General features: G+C 43.6%; 1 protein-coding gene across 2 annotated transcripts in view; it reads left to right on the top strand.

Annotated features, from left to right (window-relative positions):
• The first annotated feature begins 254 nt into the window (after window positions 1–254).
• Window positions 255–14,999, top strand: part of waslb (WASP like actin nucleation promoting factor b) — a 53,895-nt gene continuing 39,150 nt past the window's right edge. Inside the window, exon 1 of one of the 2 annotated variants that reach the window (XM_036577773.1) lies at window positions 255–788. In XM_036577773.1, the coding sequence (XP_036433666.1) occupies window positions 681–788 (108 nt within the window). In that variant the 5' untranslated portion in view covers window positions 255–680. The remainder of the gene's footprint in view (window positions 789–14,999) is intronic. The other variant, XM_036577772.1, reaches the window with a different exon arrangement.

Below are 14,999 nucleotides of genomic sequence, written 5' to 3'. Positions count from 1 at the left end.
GAGTAACATAGATGATACATAGATTATACATACATACACATGTATGACTTTATATACCAGTCAGATTTATTTTATTATTATTATTATTATTATTATTTTATTTTTATTATTTATTTTTTATTTGTCTATTTTTTTACTTTGTTATTTATGTATTGCCCTGTCACGTGAAGATTCAATGGATTAAAAAAAAAAGTTTGATTGACATCTTCGTTATCCCGTGTTGACTCAGTTGGCCCCGCCCGTTCTCGCCGAGGCCCCGCCCACTCGCTGCATTCCTCTTCCAGAACGCAGCCTGACAGCAGCCGAACAGCTCCGAAGTGCGAACTTCTGACCGACCTTTCGGCCTCCTAACAACCGGGGCGACATCGACGGTTCTCCGGGCTGCGAGGCTAGAACATCGCCGTATCATTCCGCAATGGTGGACCGAGGCGCGGATGGAGCGGAGTTTCCCTGAGTTTGGAGTCCTGGGCCCGGCGATTCCCTCTCCCTCTCTCCCTCACTCCCTCACAGCCTGGAACAACTTCTAGCCCAGAACTTCTCGCCTGTCTCTTCTTTTCCGGCCGTGTCACATCTCAAAACAGCGACCGCAGCGATCACAGACCAATGACCGCTTGCTTTAAGGTCCAGCTCCCCCACCGCCGTGATTTCGGACCGTCCTGTAGCCGGTAGAGTCCACAAACATGAGCGGGCAGCCGCCGCAGAGGAGGGGGCCCAACAACGTCGGCTCCATCCTGCTCACCAATCAAGAAAATGACATGCTTTACAGCCACCTGGGCAAAAAATGCACTGTAAGTCCAGCCACCTTCACTCGTTTACACTGTGCCAGCTTATCACAGCGCTGTTAGGCTGGACAGCTACTTGTTTCAATTTCCCCGTTCCACCTTAAATGGTGCAGCAGTTACACTCTGGCGCCTCAGCTTCTCGCTCGAATTCGGGTTCCACCTTAAATGCTGCATCGGTGACATTCTGGCGCCTCGGCTTCTCGTTCGAATTTCGCGTACCACCTTAAATAGTGCATGTGACGTTCTGGCGCCTTAGCTTCATGTTTTACATTTTTCCGTTCCACCTTAAGTGGTGTAGCACTTGCATTCTAGCGCCTCAGCTTCTTGTTCTGATTTCGCGTTCCACCTTAAATGGTGCAGCAGTGACATTCCGTTCCACCTTAAGTGGTGTGGTGCTTGGATTCTGGCGCCTCGGCGTCTCGTTCGAATTTCGCGTTCCACCTTAAATTCTGCAGCAGTTACATTCCGGCGTCTCAGCTTCTTGTTCGAATTTTCCCGTTCCACCTTAAATGGTGAAGCAGTTACGTTCTTGTGCCTGAGGACCCAGAGTGTATCCGCTGCACCATTTAAGGTGGAACGGGAAAATTCGAACAAGACCCTGAGGCGCCAGAATCTAAGCGCTACACCATGTAAGGTGGAACGGAATGTAACTGCTGCAAAATTTAAGGTGGAACGGGGAATTCGAACACGACGCTGGCGAATAGGAAGCCGACTTTAGCGTTGTTTTGCTTTGCAGCTCTGAAAGTAGCATTAGCGTTAGCTAACTTAGCTAAGCTAACTTGGCTATTAGCGATCCCAGCTCGTCTAATGTGCTGTTTTTCCCACACTGCGAACATCACTACAGTTTATCTCATGTTTTAGGGCTGAATATCCCGTGATAAAGTTTAAGTTTGTCGGGAGATTCTGATATTCTCGAGACAGAGACAGAGACAGTAGCTAACTCGTTGGCTAACATTACCATAGCTTCAGTAGCTACCACCCTCGCTACTCTCTTAAAGGGGAACTCCACCAATTTTCCAAATTTCCTGCGTGATTAAATGATGGAAATGTAAACAGAGTCGTTCAGAGCGGTTTGGTGTGAAACGCTCCGTTCTAGAGAAACTTACAGAGTCAGAACTGTTCACAGTGGTGGTGATAGGAACCAGACGTCCACCTCTAAAAGCTCCCTCATAAGGTTATTACATGGAATGCTGCCTCATGTATGAGACGTTGCTTTACAGTAGTTTTATGATAAAGTTGTGGCCCAAAACGTATTTTTTTCAATTTATTTTAATGTATTCGTGGTGGAAGGATACAAAAAGTTTGTTCCAAGGTAAAATAGCCCCGCAAAAAAAAAAATTATTTCAGGTTTTCCACTATTTTGCCAGAAGACAGCTCAGAAGACACATGTAGGTTCACTGGTGGTTTTGGATATTAAATAAAATACCTATATTTGTGTTGTAGACTTGGCAACACCTGGTTCCTATCACCACCACTGTAAAGACATCTGAACCATTTCACACCAAACCACTCTGAACGACTGTTTACATCTAAACCACTGAATTATACAGAAACTTTGAAAAATCAGTGGAATTCCCCTTTAATTTAGTGTCTTACGCTGCCTCAGAAGCTTCTCTGACTCAAACAACTTCAAGGCCAGTGTGGTATTAAAGGGGAATTCCACTTATCGTCCAAAATATCTGTATTGTTAAATTGCTACAGTGTAAAAAAAGTCATTCAGTGTGGTTTTGATTTGAAATGTGCCGTTCTAGATAAAGATGTAGAGAGGCTCACAGTGGGCTGTGATAGGAACCTGATGTCTGAAGTGTTTTCAGCTTTAATGCATTGACACAGCTTTTAGAGTTGGTATATGACATGGTTATGAATATGAGTCATTGCTTTACAATAGTTTTGAGGAGCTTTGAGCACCTAAATATGTTTTTATAATATATGCAGAGGCAAAATAGTCCCCAAAGAAAACTGTTATTTCAGATTTATCACTATTTTTCCATCATCAGAACCTCAGAAGACTCGTGTAGGTTCACTGGTGGTTCTGGATAGTAAATAAAATGTCTATATTTGTGTTGTAGTCATGGCGACCCCTGGTTCCTATCACCACCACTGTAAAGACATCTGAACCATTTCACACCAAACCACTCTGAATGAACTTTGTGTACATCTCAACATAGTGAACCATGGCAGAGATACATATTTGGACAGTGTAGTCACTGTGGAGACATCAGGTAGTGGCAGTAAATCTCTAACAGGTTCAGTAAGTGTTGGTCACTGTAACAGACCGTGCCAGATGTGTTGGTGCTTTAATTTTTTCTAAGTTAAAGTGGATTTTCTGCATAGTGAGCCAGTCAAACCAGTCACACAGGCTCATGTCGGAAAGCGCTTCGCTGCTCTCAGTTCAGCTGCCGTGCGTTTGCTTTATGGGGGGCTGTTAATGATAGTAGTGTTGGTGTTAACACGTTTACAGTAAGTAGCTGGCAGGGCAGACCTACAATACAGATAAACCGGCAGCAGCTGGACACTGTTAAAGGGGAATTTCATTGATTTTCATTCGACTAGGGCTGCTTGATTATGGCAACAATCATATTCTTGTAATCTCATAGTCTCAGTCATTTTGCTTAATATTGAGATCAGCATTATTTAACACAGTTACTCATTGACTTTGGACGCATCATGTATTTATTATGCAAAATTAAAAAAAAAAACAACGTCTTTTAACGGTGGAACATTAAATATAATTCAATTGAAACCCCAAAAAAAGGAAAAAATAAATAAATTATATATCGCTGTTGTCGGACGAAAACCTTGTATCTCCATTTTTGTTGTTTTTCAGTTTTTGACATGTTTTGAAAACACCTCTTTACATTGTGTGTAAATTTCATGATAAATAGTCCAAAAGAAATGACCCAAAATTACTTGGAAAAACGTCTGGTTCCATTGACTTACATTGAAAGTAAAGTAGGTTTTTTCCTTCTCCTGTAAAATTTGGAGATGCGAGGTTTTCTTCCGACAACAGCGATATATATTAAAAGAATAATATAAAAATAGTTAATAAAATTAATTAAGATCAAAATAAGATCAACTATGTTGTAGTGCACTTCCACAACCTACTGAAAACTACTATACATATTAAAAATAAATAAATAAAAATAAATCAGACCAAAATAATTAGATGAGTTTGGACTTTTAAGGAGGGTTGAAATGTTGATGATGGAAAACAGTGGAAAATCTAAAATGATAAGTTTTCTCTGGGGACTATTTTGCCTCACAGCGCCCTGCATGTATCCCTCCACCGTGAATGGAGTTTAAAAAATACATTTTAATGCCAAAAGATTTTCATAAAATTTGTGAAACAGTGTCTTAGTAACCACTTTCAGTTGTTTAGTAACTTTCTGTGAGGGAGCTTTTAGAGGTGGACGTCCGGTTCCTATCACCACCACTGTGAACAGTTCTGACTCGGTAAGTTTCTCTAGAGCAGAGCTGGCTGAGGCTTCAGCAGGTAAATTTCATATTAGCAAAGGGCTGAAGTGTGTAAATCTGTAAGGTGATGTGACCAGTTTCACCTGGATAGGAGAGACACCTGTGTTCCCTAATGGCGCATCAGAAGTTTAGGCTACTTCACATAAAACAGCTGTGTGGCTTTTAGTAAAGGAGGCACTGCATCGTAAAATCGTCATTGACAACCATCAAATAGACACACGTCACTCAGCGCCGCCCTCTAAAGGCGTCATTAACAAACATCAAATAGACACACGTTGCTCAGCGCCGCCCTCTAAAGGCGTCATTAACGACCATCAAATAAACAAACGTCGCTCTGCGCCGCCCTCTAAAGGCGCCATTAACAACATCAAATAAACAAACGTCGCTCAGCGCCGCCCTCTAAAGGCATCATTAACGACCATCAAATAAACGAAGGTCGCTCAGCGCCGCCCTCTAAAGGCGTCATTAACAAACATCAAATAAACACACGTCGCTCAGCTCTGCCCTCTAAAGGCGTCATTAACAGCCATCAGATAAACAAACGTCGCTCAGCGTCGCCCTCTAAAGGCGTCATTAACAAACATCAAATAAACAAACGTCGCTCATCGCTGCCCTCTAAAGGCGCCAGTAACAAACATCAAATAAACAAACGTCGCTCAGCGCCGCCCTCTAAAGGCGTCATTAACAGCCATCAGATAAACAAACGTCGCTCAGCGCTGCCCTCTAAAGGCGTCATTAACAAACATCAAATAAACAAACGTCGCTCAGCACCGCCCTCTAAAGGCGTCATTAACAACCATCAGATGAACAAACATCACTCAGCATCGCCCTCTAAAGGCGTCATTAACAGCCATCAGATAAACAAACGTCGCTCAGCGCCGCCCTCTAAAGGCGTCATTAACAGCCATCAGATAAACAAACGCCGCTCAGCGCCGCCCTCTAAAGGCGCCATTAACAAACATCAAATAAACAAACGTCGCTCAGCGCCGCCCTCTAAAGGCGTCATTAACAAACATCAAATAAACAAACGTCGCTCATCGCTGCCCTCTAAAGGCGCCAGTAACAAACATCAAATAAACAAACGTCGCTCAGCGCCGCCCTCTAAAGGCGTCATTAACAGCCATCAGATAAACAAACGTCGCTCAGCGCTGCCCTCTAAAGGCGTCATTAACAAACATCAAATAAACAAACGTCGCTCAGCACCGCCCTCTAAAGGCGTCATTAACAACCATCAGATGAACAAACATCACTCAGCATCGCCCTCTAAAGGCGTCATTAACAGCCTTCAGATAAACAAACGTCGCTCAGCGCCGCCCTCTAAAGGCGTCATTAACAGCCATCAGATAAACAAACGTCGCTCAGTGCCGCCCTCTAAAGGCGCCATTAACAAACAGCAAATAAACAAACGTCGCTCAGCGCCGCCCTCTAAAGGCATCGTCAACAACCATCAAATAAACGAAGGTCGCTCAGCGCCGCCCTCTAAAGGTGTCATTAACAACCATCAAATAAACGAAGGTCGCTCAGCGCCGCCCTCTAAAGGCGTCATTAACAACCATCAAATAAACGAAGGTCGCTCAGCGCCGCCCTCTAAAGGCGTCATTAACAACCATCAAATAAACGAAGGTCGCTCAGCGCCGCCCTCTAAAGGCGTCATTAACAACCATCAAATAAACGAAGGTCGCTCAGCGCCGCCCTCTAAAGGCGTCATTAACAACCATCAAATAAACGAAGGTCGCTCAGCGCCGCCCTCTAAAGGCGTCATTAACAACCATCAAATAAACGAAGGTCGCTCAGCGCCGCCCTCTAAAGGCGTCATTAACAACCATCAAATAAACGAAGGTCGCTCAGCGCCGCCCTCTAAAGGCGTCATTAACAACCATCAAATAAACGAAGGTCGCTCAGCGCCGCCCTCTAAAGGCGCCATTAACCAACATCAAATAAACACACGTTGCTCAGCGCCGCCCTCTAAAGGCATCATAAACAACCATCAAATAAACAAACGTCGCTCAGCGCCGCCCTCTAAAGGCATCATAAACAACCATCAAATAAACAAACGTCGCTCAGCGCCGCCCTCTAAAGGCGCTGCCCTCTGAAGGCGCCGCCCTCTAAAGGCGCCATTAACCAACATCAAATAAACACACGTCGCTCAGCGCCGCCCTCTAAAGGTGTCCTTGACAACCATCAGAAAAACACATGTCGCTCGGCGCCGCCCTCTAAAGGCGTCCTTAACAACCATCAGATAAACACACGTCGCTCGGCGCCGCCCCTAAAGGCGTCCTTAACAACCATCAGATAAACACACGTCGCTTGGTGCCGCCCTCTAAAGGCGTCCTTAACAACATCAGATAAACAAACGTCGCTCAGCGTCGCCCTCTAAAGGCGTCATTAACAAACATCAAATAAACAAACATCACTCAGCGTCGCCCTCTAAAGGCGTCATTAACGACCATCAAATAAACAAACGCTGCTCAGCGCCGCCCTCTAAAGGTGTCCTTAACAACCATCAAATAAACGAAGGTCGCTCAGCGCCGCCCTCTAAAGGCGTCATTAACAAACATCAAATAAACAAACGTCGCTCAGCGCCGCCCTCTAAAGGTGTATTTTGCAAAAACTGTAGAATATAATCAATCAGGTGATTATGTAATAATTTACAGGCCTCCAGTGGAGCCCAAGAAAGATGTTTGCAGAAGCTGTGGGACGAACGTTCGTCGCCGTAAAGTCTTGTGTGTAATATTTAACCAGAAGTCTCTCAGCCGTTATCAGTATATGGGACACACTGTATTCCAGCACGCCGTCCTGATCGTTATTCATCCGACATGAATCTGTTTTGTTGAGCCTAATCAGCGGCTCTGATCAGATTTCCCCTGCAGCCTGTCGTTATATAATGTGTTGACAGTGAAATTAGCCTCCCGTGGGGGTTTTTTGTTAAGATTTCAGCCAAGTGTGGTTCCACCTTCACTTCACTGCTTCTGAAAAGTGACCTTTAGCTCATGTTTGCCCATAAAGGATCCGGATTGCAGTTCCTCATTCCACTGAATTACCTGCGTTGTGTTTCAGTGAGAACAGGTGAACGCTGGATTACTTCCTCCTGGTTTGAGGACAGTGGGAGTCACGCGGTCGTGTTGTGCGTTTCTGAGCACCTGCATGAAATCAGGACGTGCTCCGTTGTGCTCATTCCTGCCACCATTTTGTGTGAGCAGTGAAGTTTTGTTATCAGTAAATGAGCGACGGTAGGATTCGCTTGGTTATGGAGAGACTGACAGGACTCCTGCAGGTCTTTAGGAAGTTTTAGAACAGATTTGAAAAATTTAAGGTGATGAAATGTCAGAAAATGTCCTGTTTACACTGGAAAAATGGTATCTTGTCAAGTAAAAGAATCTTAAATATTGTCGATAAATCTAATATTATTCCTGTTGAGGTTGTTGTGAGCTTAATTTAAGATTATTTACCTTATTTCTGTACAGTTTTTACCTGTTTAAGTGATTTTATTAGCAGACAATTTTGCTCGTTTTAAGAAATGTGCTTCAAAATGTCTAGAAATAAGGAAATTAATCTTATAATAAGAGCAAAACCATCTCAAAATGGGAAATATTATATATATTGACTAGATTTAAGATCACTTCACTTGACAAGATACCATTTTTGCGGTGTATTTGCTGTTTTAAGGTATTCAGGAGTATTTTTAAAGCTCTGGCAGGTATTTCACAAAGCAGGATTTCTCAGTAAACTGGGTAACTTCGGGCAAAAGTTGAGGTTTGTTGTCATTGTGTTTCACACACTCTCAAATAATAATAAATATTACCATACAACAGATATTGTGACACAAAATAGACAATAAGTACAAATGAATCAATAGCAGTTACAAAACACAGATGCAGTGTGAAATATTGCACACACTCTCAGAAATAAAGGTGCTAAACTGTCACTGGGTCAGTTCCCCTCTAGTCACTGGGGTGGAACCCTCAAGGGTTCATCTCAGTACCTTTAGTCAGGGAACATAACTGAACCATAATCCACTGAATGATATGTTCTAAGCTGTACTGACTCCACACACCCCGTCTCGTCTCCAGGACTTTATTTTACTGTTCTGTTTAAAACATTCGGTTATGAAAAGGTACAAATACGAACTTTTCACCTGGAAACACTTATTTAAGGTTCACAATCAGACCTTAAAACCACTGTTGGAGCTTTGAGGAACATTTACACTGTTTGTACCTTGATGAACGAAAAATGTACCTGAACAGAACCTTTATTTCTAACAGTGCACATGAATTACTGAATTACACCGATCAGGCGTAACATTCTGACCACCTCCTTGTTTCTACGCTCATTGTTCATTTTATCAGCTCCACTTACTATATAGGTGCACTTTGTAGTTCTACAGTTACAGACTGTAGTCCATCTGTTTCTCTGATACTTTGTTAGCCCCCTTTTACCCTGTTCTTCAGTGGTCAGGACCCCCATGGACCCTCACAGAGCAGGTACTATTTGGGTGGTGGATCGTTCTCAGCACTGCAGTAACACTGACATGGTGGTGGTGTGTTAGTGTGTGTTGTGCTGGTGCGAGTGGATCAGACACAGCAGTGCTGCTGGAATTTTTAAACACCTCAGTGTCGCTGCTGGACTGAGAATAGTCCACCAACCAAAAAAATCCAGCCAACAGCGTCCTGTGGGCAGCGTCCTGTGACCACTGATGAAGGACTAGAGGATGACCAACACAAACTGTGCAGCAGCAGATGAGCTATCGTCTCTGACTTTACATCTACAAGGTGGACTGACAAGGTAGGAGCGTCTAATAGAGTGGACAGTGAGTGGACACAGTGTTTAAAAACTCCAGCAGCACTGCTGTGTCTGATCCACTCAGACCAGCGCAACACACACTAACACACCACCACCACTCTGTTTACTCCACTGTTGTAGAGGAGCCAGAAAGGAAAGCATGTTTTCTGAAAGTGATCTACTGGTTTAAAGAGGAATTTCACTTCTTCAAAATTTCACTGTATTTCAGAGCGGATTGGTGTGAAATGGTTGATTGAAGAGACTCAGATGTCTTTGTAGTGGTGGTGATGGGAACCAGGCGTCGTGTTACAGAAACGTCCTATTTTTTTGTCTTTGGATTCACAGATTTGTATTACAGAAGCAAATCCTTTCAGGAATTCAGGAATCTTATCTTACAGCATCTTATCTTCAGTTAGGAAATCCTAATCTACTCAAACGACATTGATAATCAACTCTCATGTCTGTTGCCTAGCAACCGTCCATACACACACAACTGAACCGTAAACACGTCATCAAAATAACATTAAAAATGTGAGTTAAGCTGCTGTTACTGCTGTAAAAAAGGTCAAACAGAACTAAAGTGTGATAAACTGTAGGTTGTGAATACTTTGAGAGCGCCCCCTGCTGTTTATCAGAGCATCGCCGCTCCCCAGTTTCAGTCTCCATTTCCCAAACGCTTTAGCCGAGCGCGCTAACGTTACTCCTCCTAATAAACAGACACACGTTCAGCTCCGTCTCCTCATTATTCACCACCATCACTGTAATATTTCATCATCAACATTAACACACGAAGGTGATCAGAGGGGCGGTGGAGATCGAGTCTGCAGCGTCTGAGATCTTTAAAACGCAGAGTTAGAAAAGAAAATCATCTCACAGTGAAAGCAGCGTTTTACAGTAGAGATAAATGGAGCTCATTATGCTGGTAGTGAACTATGCTGCTGACTCAGCTGCCTAAAAACCATAGAAACGGACCTTAAACAGAAGTGAGGACCCTGTTGGGGTTCATCCTAAAGTTAGGACAGGATTTAGGAGGTTTAGTCTAGTTAGGATGTTTGTGTGATGCTGTTTTCTTATCTGGAGTTAATGATGAGATTATGAAGGTAGGAACTGTTATGTAGTTAGTCTTTGCCCAGACTGTTCCGTCCAGCCATGAACCGTCGATTTTCCTTTTAGTTTAATTATTTTCAGTACTGTAACAGTTCCTGTTCCTTCAGGCCTGTAGCTCCGTGATCAGAGCTGGGAGTGTTGAGGGAGCCGATAAGAGAGTCTCTCAGCTCTTCTCTGCAGGAGTGACTGATCACTGTGGCATAGCAAGTGGCTTCTTTCATGGATGAGGTGGAGAATAAGAATGAGGCTGCAGCAGCAGCAGCGGTGCTACAGGAGGTGCTGTGATAGACTGACTTTTTTCTGCCGCTGCTGGCAGAACGAGCTCGTCCTCTCCGGTGTGAATGTGAGAAGCTCCTCTACTGAGCCACGCCCTTCAGTCGTCCACTCAGCCACTAAACTAGGATTATAATGTACTGCTCCTGGGGTGACACGGAATAATGACATTTCTGGGACATTAAATACTGGATAATAATCATAATAACAGCAATAATAATAACAACAATAATAATAATAACAATAAGTTCAATTTATATAACGCCTTTCTCAAATCCAAAGACTCTTTACAAAAACATCAGAAAATAACAAAATATATTATCAACAATAAATAAACAACACACACACAACACTACATTTCCAACAGCTGGGGGGCAGTCATGGGCTGGAGGTTAGGGAACCAGCTGCATGACCGGAAGGTCGCTGGTTCAATCCCCTGAGCCGACAGTACATGACTGAAGTGCCCTTGAGCAAGACACCTAACCCCCAACTGCCCCCCGGGTGCCATGGATAGGGCTGCCCACAGCTCCGGGCAAGTGTGCTCACTGCCCCCTAGTGTGTGTCTTCACTAGTGTGTATGTGGTGTTTCACTGGATGGGTTTGAATGCAGAGGTGAAATTTCCCCGTTGTGGGACTAATAAGGGTCACTTAATCTTAATCTTAAGATAGCGAGGAGGGGTTACAGTGGCCACAGTATGGAGTCTTAGCTAGCCCTAAAAGAGTCTTTAGCCGTGGGGAAAGTCTCACTCCACAACTATGGTGCGTCACACAGGAGGCGGCCCAGGAAGCCTCGAAGGACGAAAACGTCCTCAGCAATGAAGGGGGGACCATTTTCCATCCAGCTGAACACCAGCAGTCCAGGCAGCCTCATAGCTGCGATGTAGCGTCGCTTAGGCAGCCGGCCCGAGAGGCCTCGTAGTCGCAGCGTAATGCTGCTCACGCAGCCGAACACTACCGGTCCAGGCAGCCCCACAGCTGCAGTGCAGCGTCAACCGAGCAGCCGGCCCAGGGAGAGAGGTCTCATCGATCAGGTCCCCAGTCCAGAGAGCCCTATGGCCGCGATGCAGCATCACTCAAGTGGCCGGTCAAACTAATCAAGGCTGCTCACTATTCCAGACCTGTTAAGTTTATCACAGTAAGTGTCTTCCGCACCTGTTGGATGGGCTTTACCAGCCGATTCGGGGAGCATATGTACAGCGCTCTTTTAAGAATTATAGTTTCATTGAGCAAAGTGACAGATTTGATTGTTTATTCGTTTGGTATCTGTAGAACTTTCTTGCTGCTCTGTTCAGCAGCACGAACGCTGTGTGTGTGAATGACCAGCACGTGCAAGCTGTAGCAGTCTAAAACTGACCCTCTGTGTCCAAACGTAATATAAATAGAATGCAATGATGTGCAGATCATGTAAACCATATTTTTAAAGGAAAACACTACAAAGACAACATATCAAATGTTCAAACTGAGAAATTTTAATGTTTTTTGAAAAATATTTGCCAAATTTGAATTTGATGCCAACAACATGTTCCAAAAAAGTTGGGACGGGGGCCTGTTTACCACTGAGTTTCACCACCTCTTCTTTAACAACACTCTGTAAGTGTTTGGGAACTGAGGAGACACTGCTGTAGTTTAGAAAGTGAAATGTTTTCCTGTTCTTGTTTGATACAGGATTTCAGCTGCTCATCAGTTCAGGGTCTCCTTTGTTGTATTTTTCATTTAATAATGTGGCAAATATTATCAGTGGTGACAGGTCTGGACTGCAGGCAGGTCAGTTTAGCACCAGGACTCTTTTAATACGGAGCAATGCTGCTGTAATACATGCAGAATGTGGTTTGACATTGTCTCGCTGAAATAATCAAGGCCTTCCCGAAAAAGACGTCGTCTGGATGGCAGCATATGTTGCCAAAACATGTATATATCTTTCAACATTAATGTTGCCTTCACAGATGTGCACGTCACCCATGCCATGTGCACTAATGCCCCCTATACCATCATGAATACTGGATTTTGAACTGTGCACTGATAACAAGCTGAGTGGTCTTTAGTCTGGAGGACACAGTGTCCATGATTTCCAAAAAGAATTTCAAATGTTGATTCGTCAGACCACAGGACACTTTTCCACTTCCCCCTCAGTCCATTTTAAATGACATCGGGCCCCAGAGAAGGCAGCAGTGTTTTTGGATCCTGTTTATGTACAGGTTCTTAAATTGCATTTGTGGATGCAGTGATGAACTGTTTTCACAGACAGTGTTTTTCAGAAGTGTTTCTGAGCCCATGCAGTGATTTCCACTACAGAATCATGTCTGTTTTTAATGCAGTGCTGTCTGAGGGCCCAAAGATCACGGCCAGCAAATACTGGTTTTTGGCCTCGACTCTTACATACAGAGATTTCTCCAGATTCTCTGAGTCTTTTAATGATATTATGTACTGTAGATGATGAAAAGTAGAAGTTCTTTGCTATTTTATGTTGAGAAACGTTATTCTTGAATTGTTGCACTGTTTGATGGTGCAGTCTTTCACAGAGTGGTGAACCCCTCCTCATCTTTACTTCTGAAAGACTCCGCCTCTCTGAGATGCTCTTTTATACCCAATCATGTTACTGACCTGTTGCCAATCAACCACCAGGTGTTTTTTTTTTAGCATTACACAACTTTACCAGTCTTTTGTCGCCCCCGTCCCAGCTTTTTTGGAATGTGTTGTTAGCATCAAATTCAAAATGGTCAACTATTTTTCAAAAAACAATAAACTTTCTCAGTTTCAGCATTTGATTTGTTGTCTTTGTACTATTTTCAATGAAACATATGGTTTAAATGTTTTGCACAGCATCCCAACTTTTTTGGAAATGGGGTTGTAGCATGTTTCAAAAATAGTCCAAACAAAGGCACTTTACACCACTGTCTAATTTGGCTGGAGGCGAGGACGGCTGCACCCGGACTGGAACACAGAGCGAACGGAATGGAGAGACTGGAGCGAACTGGTGCTGCAGTGCCTAGATAAAAGTGAAAGAGGTGGAGACACAAACACCCACTGCATTTACAGCAATGGTCAGGGACATGATGGGACACAAGTGCCTGTAGATGATGTCATAGTATTTAACCCAGAGGTCACTTCCTCCATAAATCACTAAAGATCACTGATAAACTGAGTGATAAGAGTCTCTGAATGCAAATCTGCCCATTGTTGCTGCTGCGCTGTGAAACAGGGCTCAGCAGTGTAGACAGATTTCTACTCTGTAGTGTTAAATTTAAAGGGAATTTCCACCTATTTTTCAAAATTTCTGCATAACTCAGTGTGTGAGATGTAAACAGAGAGATTCAGAGTGGTTTGGTGTGAAATGGTTCAGATGTCTTTACAGTGGTGGTGATAGGAACCAGGGGTCGCCATGACTACAACACAAATATAGACATTTTATTTACTATCCAGAACCACCAGTGAACCTACACGAGTCTTCTGAGTTTATGTTTATATGTTTATAAATACATAAAACAAATTTTTCTTTGGGGACTACTTTGCCTTTCAGTGGCCTACCTGTATCCCTCCACCATGAATGCATTGAAATAAATTGATTTAAATACATTTTAAGCCAAAACTTTCTCACAAAACTATCATAAAACAGTGTCTCAGACTTCCGGCAGTGAATTCATAACCATTTCATGTAGTAACTTTCTGTGAGGGAGCTTTTAGAGGTGGACGTCTGGTTCCTATCACCACCACTGTGAACAGTTCTGACTCTGTAAGGTTCTCTAGAACAGAGAACCACTCTGAGCCACTCTGTTTACATCTTAACCACTTAATTATGTGGAACTTTTTGAAAAATTGGTGGAGTTTCCCTTGACGCTGACTGCAGTCATTTTCCACTGTTGTTAGATTTCGCAGTCATGTTATGCTGCAACAACCACATTGTGAATTGGGTGCGTTGGGTTAAGACAAATAAATGTAAATAAAAACAAAGCTGTAAGTTCTGACTTCTAACTTGCTACCCTAACTTATTCAGGAGGAAGTGCTGAGTAGCGTTTGTTTATTTGTTAGCTGTGTGGCTAACGGTGTTAGCATGCATGCTGGCAAAACTAGTTTTAAACCTGGTCATGAAAGCTCAGGGAGTTCACTCAGAGACTAAAACTCCTAAAACGAGCCTTTGGAAAACGGTCCCCCTCCTCCACCAAGCAACCCGGACACCTACGTCCACTCGTTTCCTGCTTGTGTCTCTTTCATCTGCCTGTTAATGGGGGCTTTGACGGTCTGTGAGGAGCCTTAAATTGGGAGCCTGTGGTCGGGAGAGCCGTTAAGACCTGCTGTGGGGCTGCATTCCTGACCGGGCTGCTGGCAAGACCGCCTGCTTGTGCAGCTCTGCTGTCTGCTCGTGTAAACTGAGCGGAACCTCAGCACGAACTTGAGGCTTTTGTCTTTCGGATCAGCTGTTTTTCTTTAAAGCACTGAGTCGTTTTTCACCAGACTGCAGAGTCCTACTTCCTACTTGCGTTGGGAGCGACTCAGCTGTTTTCACTCCGCAAGTCTCAGCAGAAGCTGCTGGTTGTGCAAAAACCATCAGCTTAATTGCTCAAACATGCTTTACCATTTAACATTATG

Source organism: Colossoma macropomum, unplaced genomic scaffold (genome assembly GCF_904425465.1).
Source record: "Colossoma macropomum unplaced genomic scaffold, Colossoma_macropomum, whole genome shotgun sequence".
NCBI classification, from domain to species: domain Eukaryota; kingdom Metazoa; phylum Chordata; class Actinopteri; order Characiformes; family Serrasalmidae; genus Colossoma; species Colossoma macropomum.
This window is presented reverse-complemented; position numbering and strand designations above follow the sequence as displayed.